This window comes from Littorina saxatilis, linkage group LG4 (genome assembly GCF_037325665.1).
Source record: "Littorina saxatilis isolate snail1 linkage group LG4, US_GU_Lsax_2.0, whole genome shotgun sequence".
Lineage (NCBI taxonomy): Eukaryota > Metazoa > Mollusca > Gastropoda > Littorinimorpha > Littorinidae > Littorina > Littorina saxatilis.
Window position 1 is genome coordinate 11,987,038 of NC_090248.1, and position 11,476 is coordinate 11,998,513.

The 11,476-nt window shown below is 44.9% G+C and overlaps 1 protein-coding gene across 1 annotated transcript; it reads right to left on the minus strand.

The window, feature by feature from the left end:
* Window positions 1-9,015: 9,015 nt before the first annotated feature.
* LOC138964386 (uncharacterized) lies at window positions 9,016-10,619 on the minus strand. The gene is made up of 2 exons (XM_070336324.1): window positions 9,788-10,619; window positions 9,016-9,578 (listed from the first exon to the last, which is right to left on the minus strand). Exons 1-2 carry the CDS (start codon window positions 10,617-10,619, stop codon window positions 9,016-9,018), a joined length of 1,395 nt encoding a protein of 464 aa, XP_070192425.1.
* Window positions 10,620-11,476: the final 857 nt, after the last annotated feature.

Sequence of the window (11,476 nt, forward strand, 5' to 3'; positions counted from 1 at the left end):
GACTGTTCTGTTTACATTCGACACTATCAACACCACTTTGCAATACTGAAATAATGTTTTCTGTGTTCGAAAGCTACAGCCAATCGTTATTATATCCCCTTAGGTACAGTTTTATAACATTATTGGCACATGTAAACAATATGAATTAATTAATGAACGCTACGAATATGGCAGCCTTTATGAGTACGCTCATAAGTCTAGCTTGTTGTGCTCCATGTTCCTTATTTCATGTATGCGGCAATATTCCAATGAAATTTACTGAATAAACTTGTTTAATCCAAACTTTTCACGAGAAGGATTTTGCCATTAATGCTTCAGAGTCTTGTTCTGTTCTGTTGTAGGTTTGCTGTTGCTTGTGGTGATTCAGTGGATGATTTGCTTTGTGCTCAACCTGGAGTGTCCACACGGCGATGACATTCATGACACGCTGCTGGGCTGTTTGCAGAATGTCACCATGGAGGGGGTCAAGGTCGGGGATGACGTGTCGGAAGTGGAACGAAACTGCCAGTGAGTTCTTTTCAGTGTTTGTTTTTGAAGGGTTCGCCTTGTCTTAAGTTGCTGCTGATACCATGAACTGAGAACACTACAAGAGAGACTAGCCTACGGCTGTATTGCTTCAACAAATGTGAAGTTCAGCTAACCGTTATCGCGGACAGAAACACCGATACACAGACAGACAGAAAAATAGAAACGTAGATTGGCTAATACGGGGCAGGCGAGACAGAAAAAAATAGAAAGGTAGATTGACTAATAATGGATGGACGGACTGATGTGTTGTTTCAGTGAGGGAGGCTATGAGGAATCAGTGAGGTGCGTGCAACAACTGTTCGCGGCGAGTTCAGACAGACAGACAAATAGAAAGGTAGATTGACTAATGATGCATGGACGGACTGATGGGTTGTTGCAGTGAGGGAGGCTATGAGGCATCAGTGAGGTGCGTGCAACAACTGTTCGCGGCGTGTTCAGACAGACAGACAAATAGAAAGGTAGATTGACTAATAATGCATGGACGGACTGATGTGTTGTTGCAGTGAGGGAGGCTATGACACATCAGTGAGGTGCGTGCAACAACTGTTCGCGGCGTGTTCACCCCATGACGAGCAGAGCCAGCACCTCTACACCTTCGCCAGAGTCAACAACATTAATCGCTCCTTCCACATGCTCTGCAAACATTTTGCACGTGCGTATTATTTGTCTAGAGTTTTGCCTTTACTTTCTATCTTTTTGTCTTTGTGCTTTATCAAAACACAAATAAACAAACAACCAAAAATAAAATGAAAACGATGTCTTGTTGTTGTTGTTGGTTGTCGTCCAGTGGCTTCTTGTGTTTATACGTTATTATGCAATATGTGGCTGCTTGGCATGGTCGGCTGGACATGGCCTTAATTTGTTTGTTTGTTTGTTTCTTCCTTCCTTTCTTTCTTTCATTCTTGTGCGCGCTATTCTTCCTGCCATTTAGGTATAGGTTTGTAAAACACTCTGCGCGATAACTAGTATTGTCTTCCTATGAGTGAAGCGTTCTCGGGCCGTTTTGTTATGTGAGATTGTTTGTTTGTTTGTTTGTCTGTGTGTTTGTGTCAACGTATCCTTCTTTGTATATTGAGCCACCAGCCAAGAGCATTTTTCTCTCAAGTGGACAGTACTGTACTCTTGTCAGAAAAAAGGTATTTGCTTGCTTTTCTCTTATAACCACGCACAAAGAAGAAAGCTAATTGTTCATACTGTTCGCCTTCAGCACATGATCCACATCACCTCACCGCATCGACATAATCAAAGGTTTGATTGGAAGCCACGTGCTGCGTTCTCTTCATGGTTGTAATGCCCCTGGGTTGTGTGCAGTAACACACGTGGTTTTGGCAATAACAACAATAACACATTTTATGTCCATTTGAACTTCATGCAGGGAATTATTGACGATGCTCTTTTCCCCCTGCCACTTTGCACCGTCCTTTCCCGTGTGTGCGTGCCACATTATCAGTCATTCCCATTGTGCAATTATTGACGATGCTCTTTATTTATTTATTTATTTATTACTAGAGGAATACCCGGCTTCGCCGGGGTGAATCGCGAGACAGAGACAGACAGCGTGGCGGTTCACCACAATCACCTTTGAAGGCGAAGTCCTCTCAAACGGGATTGAGAATTTTAAGCCCTATATTATCTGTTATGGCTTCTCAAATGCCAGAACATACAGACAGACAAAAGCCGCCATACCCCATCACAAACAGAACTCTACAATCAACAGGTGTTGCCTCCACACACACACAAACACACACACACACACACACACACACACACACACACACACACACACACACACACACACACACACAGAAGCCGTATATATCTATCTATATATATATAAATATATAGAGATAGATGACAGTGGATTTTTCGATAAATAGATTCGACCTTTGCACTTTTACAGTGAGGACAACTTACGGGTACATGCAAGGAAAGCCCGCAACTTCTAAGGCGAACAACTGTGCAGAGTCTGCTGTGAAGGGCGACGGTAGTCTCCCTGTCACACTCGACCCCCTTTGTGAATGGGAACAGCACGAAAATGATTCAGTGGCCTGAACATTTCATGTCGAGTCCCATCGCAGTCGACGACGCCAAATGTAACCGAGTGCCGAAACACCACAATCACCTTTGAAGGCGAAGTCCACTCAAACGGGATTGAGATTAAATGTTATGGCTTCTCGAAGGAAGGCCTGAACATACTGACACACCAAAGCCGCCAGGCCACATCACAAACAGAACTCTACAATCCACAGGTGTTGCCCACACACACAAACACACACACACACACAGAAGCCGTATATATATATGTATATCTATATCTATAAATATATAGAGATAGATGACAGTGTATTTTTCGCGTGGCTATAAATTGATTCGACCTTTTCACTTTTACAGTAAGAACAACTTACGGGTGCAAGGAAAGCGTTCTGGACAGTGCAGTGACATTCTAAAAATAGTAACGTAGTAACGGGAATATGGATTGACGCCGCCAAGCTTAGGTCCCTCCCAGGTGGAATGGGAACAGCACGAAAATGATTCAGTGGCCTGAACATTTCATGTCGAGTCCCATCGCAGTCGACGACGACAAATGTAACCGAGTGCCGAAACACCACAATCACCTTTGAAGGTGAAGTCCACTCAAACGGGATTGAGATTAAATGTTATGGCTTCTCGAAGGAAGGCCTGAACATACTGACACACCAAAGCCGCCAGACCACATCACAAACAGAACTCTGCAATCCACAGGTGTTGCCCACACACACACACAAACACACACACACACACACACACACACACACACACACACACACAGAGAAGCCGTATATATATATATGTATATATATAGAGATAGATGACAGTGTATTTTTCGCGTGGCTATAAATTGATTCGACCTTTTCACTTTTACAGTAAGAACAACTTACGGGTGCAAGGGAAGCGTTCTGGACAGTGCAGTGACATTCTAAAAATAGTAACGTAGTAACGGGAATATGGATTGACGCCGCCAAGCTTAGGTCCCTCCCAGGTGGAATGGGAACAGCACAAAAATGATTCAGTGGCCTGAACATTTCATGTCGAGTCCCATCGCAGTCGACGACGCCAAATGTAACCGAGTGCCGAAACACCACAATCACCTTTGAAGGCGAAGTCCACTCAAACGGGATTGAGATTAAATGTTATGGCTTCTCGAAGGAAGGCCTGAACATACTGACACATATTAAAATTAATATTAAAAGTCCTACGGTTTTGAGCCATTAAGGACTTGAGTGTTTGTCCGCTTTCAAAAAGAGGAAAGAAAGAAACAAAAAATAAGGAGAGGAGGGCAGGGGGTGGGGTTGAGTTGATAATGCTCTGTGGAATTTGTTAAAATGAAAAGTAGTTAAGATGTTTCTTGGTAAGAATTATAAGTCTGTATTCTATATCTTGAATAACGGGCTTGTAATATTATTTTTTTTTATTTCAAATCGAGTTAAAAAGTGGAACCTTTCAGGATCACCAATAAAACCAAATAGATGAGCAAGTAAGAGGAACACGAACAATAAATCTCAAAACTTTTTACAAATAAAAGGATTAAGATGTAAGCCACGAAGGCCGTGGTAATAAAAACAATATGTACAGTTTGGCGACTAGTGGGCCTTGGGTGAGGATATGTTGTCTAGAAGGTAGTCGCTGGAATCAGGAGGGATGGCGGGAGCCACTCGACCTCAAACTGAAACACGCTGATGTGATAATCTGGGCTTAGTTATACCCACAGCCCCATGTCCGAGTCCCTGACCAGTCGGCACAGCAGCAAGCTGTGTGACCAGCCTAGAGAACTGCTACTGCGCAGATAATCCTGGGGACTCAGACCATGGAGCTGCATATGGTCATATAAGGTTTTAAAGGTAATTCTATTTGTAGCGCATGGAGCGAAAATGTGTTGAAATGAATAGGGTTCTCCACAATGGCAGGACTTGTTAAAGATATGGAAGCGGCAGCCGCCGGCACGGAGGCGTCTGAAGATAGTGAGGAGGTTTGTTGGGAGATCGGGGTGTAGATCGTTCATATCAATGGGTTGATAGGACAGAGATGTTACGTACTGACTTCGAATGAGTTTACGGATTTTACTGTAGAACTCGGTTACTGAGTAGCCGATGTTAGTGTTAGCTGGGCTAGATTCTGCCGCTTCTTTGGCAGCGACATCCGCCAGTTCATTTCCCCGGACCCCTACGTGAGAGGGGACCCAGAGAAATGATACGGATGTGCCGGATGAGATTAACTGGTGACATATAAAGAGGATTTCTCTTTGTAGCTCTGCCCGATTTGATGTGTTTCGATGCAGAGCTTGAAATGAAGAGCGCGAGTCAGAGCAGAAAACTACCGCACGCGGTGTGACTGGGAGGTCATTTATAAAAGTGCATGCCATGAGCAAGGCAAATAGCTCGGCTGAAAATATGGAGATGTCTTTATTAAGAGTATATTTCCTTGAGATTTTGAGATCTGGGATCACAAAGGCGCAGCCAACGCTGCCGTCTGCAAATTTGGATCCGTCAGTAAAGACTTTTAAATGCTCCGAGAATTTGTAGTTTAGGGTTTCTTTTGTAACAGTAGCTAGGTAGACGGGGTTATCTTTTTTGGTAGTATTATCTTCACTGTCGTATATGATAGTAGGGGGTTCCTCAAGCCAAGGCGGGTAGGAGGGCGGGGGGACCCTGGCCAGCTCACTGACCTTCACCCCGCTATCGGCTAGAATGCGGTTTACTGTGTCGGATAAGGGTAGCGTTTTGGCCAAGAGTTGAGTGCTATGTTTGGTGTTGGCCTCATAATTTTGGTGCTGAGGAAAAAAGTCAGTCAGGACCTCGCAGGCAGAGTTCTCTACCGCGTGGGCTCTGACAGCATACTGAGCTGAACGGAGTTTTATCTCATCCACAAGGGGCAGCCACCCACACTCGCTGTAGACTCGACTCTTACTCGCTTGTTGGGAGAGTCCCAGAGCTATTTTGAGCGCCCTGCACTCTATAATAGCCAGTTTTTTCATGAGCGCCGGGCGCGTCGCGAAATAAGCTTCGCACCCGTAAAGGAGGCGGGAGCGAATTAATGCCCGCACTACCTCTGTGACACACTTACGCCCTCTGGCCCAGGATTGGGACGCCAGGTAGCGTATGATATAAAGATCCTTGTTGGCCTTATTGATCAGATGTTCGATATGACTGGTCCAGTTAAGTCGGGTATCGATGATAACGCCGAGGAACTTAACTTCTGAGCTCGGTTTGATAATATCACAACCTATCTTTATACTGCAGTTCCTGTACAGTTGTCTACGGGAGACAACAAGAAAGACTGTTTTATTTGAGGCTAGTTGGAAGCCGTTGGTGTACATATATTGACAGAGGTTGTCGATTTTAGTTTGGTAAGAAGATAAGTCAACAGTGTTGGTAACTCTGTTATGGCGTGGTCTATTAGTGTCTATTAAGGCGAGGTCGTCCGCATACAGAAGTACACTGGCACCGTCAACCTTAACAGAAGTAATGTCATAGAGCATGATGCTGAATAAGTTTGGCGCGATGATACTGCCCTGGGGAACCCCCATGTCCAGCGCATGGGTTTCGGACACCGAAGAGCCCACCCGGACAGACATCTTGCGATTGCTGATGAAGTTTTTGATGAATTGGTACATGTGGCCAGAGACACCGATTCTGCCGAGTTTTAGGAGTAGACGAGCATGCCAGACGCTGTCGTACGCAGATTTAATATCAAAGAAGGTTCCAAGAAGAGAATTATTACTATGTGCCAAGGTCTTTTTGATTTTTTCAGTGACGTGCACAATGTGGTCCGCACACGAACGACCTTGCCTAAAACCTGCCTGGCATGTAGGAATGATATTGTGTTTATTGAGGTGGAACTCCAGCCTCTGGTTCACCACACGCTCAAAGATCTTGCTGAGGTGGGGGGTTAGTGATATGGGGCGGTAACTGCCAGGTAGATTGCCCGGTTTTCCGCTCTTCAATACTGCTACTACACACCAAAGCCGCCAGACCACATCACAAACAGAACTCTACAATCCACAGGTGGTGCCCACACACACACACAAACACACACACACAGAGAAGCCGTATATATACATGTATATCTATATCTATAAATATATAGAGATAGATGACAGTGTATTTTTCGAGTGGCTATAAATTGATTCGACCTTTTCACTTTTACAGTAAGAACAACTTACGGGTGCAAGGAAAGCGTTCTGGACAGTGCAGTGACATTCTAAAAATAGTAACGTAGTAACGGGAATATGGATTGACGCCACACGAAGGAAGGGAGATAAACGCTGAAAACACTGGAGAAGATAAGGAAGAGTTACTGGGAATGGATCCAGAGAAAAACCAAAATCGATTCAGCGCTGCGCGCTGAGAGCACGTGTTGAAATATCTCATCGATGAGGTTGTGTCCGGGGTGTAGCTGAATACGGTCTCCAAATTTGAAAAAGATCCACCGAAAACTTTGGCTTGGCATCGCGGACACACACACAGACAGACACAAGTCGTGTATATATATATATATATATAGATAGAAGGAGATTTCTATAGCGCATAACTAAAAGCACTATGCGCTTTACAATATCACTAGGTATAAGCACACGCAGGCATACTCTGATTAAATAGAACTTAGCCTAGCAAGACATACTAAGAACACTAAACATTTGAGTTCATACAAAAATAGAGAATTAAATTAAATACTGGACAAACGATTAAAATAAACTTAAGGCCTACACCAACTGCAATGGGCTATTTCAAATACAAAAGTTTAGTTAACTATAAAAGGCAGTGCATAAAACTCCATAATCCTAAGAGGGTCGAACAAATAAGAAACATAAGACTATTTTACTATAATTACTTCGTAAAAAATAATAAACATGGAATACAAAGCTGTAATTGTTAACAACAAATTTTCATGCCATATTGCACAACACATTTTGACACACACCCAACCTCACCTCACACAAGCGCACATACACACTTACACACAGACACACACACACACACACGTGCACTCACACACACACACATAGTAAATTCTACAAATATTTAAATACATAAAAAGAATTAAGTAAGCGTTTAAAACATATTTTACAAACAACAGTAGTACGTATATATGGTGTTAAATATGTGAGACTACCCAATAAAAAATATTTAACTAATGAGTTTATTTAAAAATGCTGGCAAATAAAATCATATCATGAGGCAGGCGTGTGCTATAGGTATTGTAAGCAGACTTGAAAAGGTGGGTTTTAAGGGTCTTTTTGAAAGTAGAAGAGGTTTCACAGTGACGGATGGGGTGGGGAAGTTGATTCCAGAGAGTGGGAGCGGAAAAGGAGAAAGAACGGTCGCCAGTGGTTTTGGTTTTGGTGTGCGCGTGGGATGGAAAGTATTCTGCTGTCAGAGGATGAGCGAAGCTGTCTGGATGGAGTGTAAGGATGCAAGAGTTCAGAAAGATAGACAGGAAAGTGAGGATCAGTGAAAGAGTTGAAGCAGATGTTGGCGGTCTTGTGTATGATGCGGGAAGATATAGGAAGCCAGTGGAGTTGTTGCATGAGTGGTTGTATGTGGTCGTGTTTCTTTGCCCTGAAGATGAGTCTAGCTGCTGTGTTTTGGACTTTCTGAAGTTTGTCTGTGAGGTGCTGGGGAATGCCTGTGAGTAGAGCGTTGCAGTAGTCAAATTTGGAGAGAATGAGAGAGCAGACAAGAGTTTTGGTGGCGTCAAAGGAAAGAAGATGTCTAATGCTGCTAATTTTTCTGATCTCAGTGTATGCGGATCTGCACATGTTCGTGATGTGCTTGTCCATGGAGAGGGTGTCTGTGAAGGTCACTCCAAGGTTTCTAGCAGAGGATGAGAGTTTGATGTCAGAGTTGCCTACAGAGATTGAAGAAGGAACAGAAGGAGGGAGAGGGTTGTTTTTAGGGTGGATGAGGAGGACTTCGGTTTTGTCGTCGTTTAGTATTAGTTTGTTGCAGGTCATCCAGCGCTTGACATCGTCGACACAGTCCTGCACGCGGCGGATGGTGGAATCGAGCTGATCCGGGGGGCAAGAGCCCCGGAGTTGTGTGCCATCTGCAAAGGTTTGACTGGAAACCGAGTGGTGGCTGATGAGAGTTGATAGAGGTTTGGTGTAGAGGATGAAAAGGACTGGCCCGAGGACAGATCCTTGAGGAACTCCTAGTGAAAGGGTGGAAGTTTTGGAAGTGTGGTTGCCTGCTGAGACTGTCTGTGTTCTGTCCGAGAGATAGCATTGAAACCAGGTGAGTGCTGTGCCGGAAAGTCCGAAAGAGAGATGGAGGCGGTCAAGAAGTATCTGATGGTCTATTGTGTCGAAAGCTGCTGAGAGGTCAAGTAGGGTGAGAATGGAGAGATTACCACCATCCATCGCGCGCAGGAGGTCATTCATGACACGAACAAGCGTTGTCTCGGTGCTGTGACCTGCTCGGTAGGCTTTCTTTTCTTTCTTTCTTTCTTTCTTTATTTGGTGTTTAACGTCGTTTTCAACCGTTCAAGGTTATATCGCGACGGGGCTCGGTAGGCGGACTGTGTGGTAGGAAAGAGGTTGTGAGAGTGAAGATAGTCAGAGAGTTGAGAAAGAACAAGTTTTTCAGGGATCTTTGAGAGGAAGGAGAGGTTGCTGACAGAACGGTAGTTTTTCAGGGTGTTCGGATCTAGGGACGGTTTCTTGAGAAGGGGGAGGACAATGGACTGTTTGAATGTGGATGGAAAGGTGCCAGAGAGAAGAGAAGAGTTGATGATAGAAGTGATAACAGGCAGAAGTTCATCTAGGCATTCTACAAGCAGTGGGACGGGGATGGGGTCAAGGGCACATGTTTTGGGAGCGGATTTAGTGATGACACGCTTCACCTCTTGCTCGGTCACGGGTCTGAAACCAACAAAGGATGACGCCGTCTGTTCCACGTCATCCGTGAACGGCGAGGATGGTGTGGGAGTCGCGCTGTCCAGCTCCTCTCTGATCTTCTGAACCTTGCTAGAGAAAAAGTCAGAGAAGGCGTCAGAGAGATCTTCGGTGGGAATGTCTGTGGGGAGGGTGGAGTCCTTACTCTTCCCAATGAGACGGTTGCTGGTGCTGAACAGAGCCTTGGTCGACGCACTGGACTCAATCTTACAGCTCCAGTAGTCTTCCTTGGCCCGCTGAACAAGCTGAGCAACCGCCTCCTTCCGGTCCAGAATATATGCTCGTCAACCGTCAGTTTGGATTTCTGCCAGCGTCTCTCTGCGCGCCGACGATCGCGTTTGGCCTGTCGGAGCTGGCCGCTGATGGCAGAGTACCACGGAGATGTGCGACCTAATCGCACACGCCGCTCCGTAGCTGAGGCGTGCTTGTCTAGCAGTCGACGAAGGCCGTCCTCCAGCTGCTGGGCAGTGACGTCAGGACCCAGCTCCTGCAGCATCGCCGTGATGTCCGCTTTGAAGGCGTCTCTGTCTATGGCCTTGACGTCACGCACAGTCCTGTAGACAGGTTGTCGTTGGGGCCTGGCCACGTTGAGGGTGCAGAGGACTGCCGCATGATCAGACGAGATCATGTGGTTGACGGCACAAGAGTTCACCAGCAGGTCGTCCTCTCGATACACAGCCCAGTCGATGTTGTGGCCGCTTCTGTAGTAGGTGGGCTCCTGCACACCCTGAACGAAACTGAACCTGTTCAGGATGTCCAGCACTTTGCTGGTAAGGGGGTGAGTGGGGACGTCGTAGTGGACGTTCAAGTCCCCCACGATGATGGACTTGCCACGCAGGAGGTTGCAGAAGTCGAAGAGGTCAGGGAGCTCTGTGAGGAAGGTAGAGTCGAGGAGTTTGTTCTTTTTGCTGGGGGGAGGGCGGTAGAGGCAGAACATGTGGATGTGGTGGGGCGCAGTGAGGGTGAACTGGAGGAGTTCTAGGGTAGTGTGGGCAAAGGGGAAGGTGGCGTTCAAGGTCACAAGGAGGTGGTCACGGTAGAGGACAGCCAGGCCGCCACCACGTGTAGCTCGAGGGAACGACTTGAGCTTGTAGCCTGGGGGTGTGAGAAATCTTTCCCCTGCCACTTTGCACCGTGCTTTTCCCGTGTGTGCGTGCCACATTATCAGTCATTCCCATTGTGCAATTATTGACGATGCTCTTTCCCCTGCCACTGTGCACCCTCCTTTTTCGTGTGTGCGTGCCACATTATATATCAGTCATTCCCATTGTGCAATTATTCTGTCCAGCTCAAAAGTCATGTAACGGTGAAATGAAAACTTGGCCGACTTAAAAAAAAAATAACTGATTGTTTTTTTTACATTTAGTCAAGTTTTGACTAAATGTTTTAACATAGAGGGGGAATCGAGACGAGGGTCGTGGTGTATGTGTGTGAGTGTGTGTGTCTGTCTGTCTGTGCGTGTGTGTGTGTGTGTGTGTAGAGCGATTCAGAGTAAACTAATGGACCGATCTTTATGAAATTTTACATGAAAGTTCCTGGGTATGATATCCCCGGACGTTTTTTTCTTTTTTTCGATAAATGTCTTTTATGACGTCATATCCGGCTTTTTGTAAAAGTTGAGGCGGCACTGTCACACCCTCAATTTTCAATCAAATTGATTGAAATTTTGGCCAAGCAATCTTCGACGTAGGCCGGACTTCGGTATTGCATTTCAGCATGGAGGCTAACAAATTAATTAATGACTTTGGTCATTACAAATCTGAAAATTGTAATTAAAATTATTTTTTTTATAAAACGATCCAAAATTACTTTTATTTTATTCTTCATCATGTTCTGATTCCAAAAACATATAAATAGGTTATATTCGGATTAAAAACAAGCTCTGAAAATTAAAAATATAAAAATTATGATTAAAATTAAATTTCCAAAATCGTTTTAAAAACTATTTCATCTTATTCCTTGTTGGTTCCTGATTCTAAAAACATATAGATATGATATGTTTGGATTAAAAACACGCTC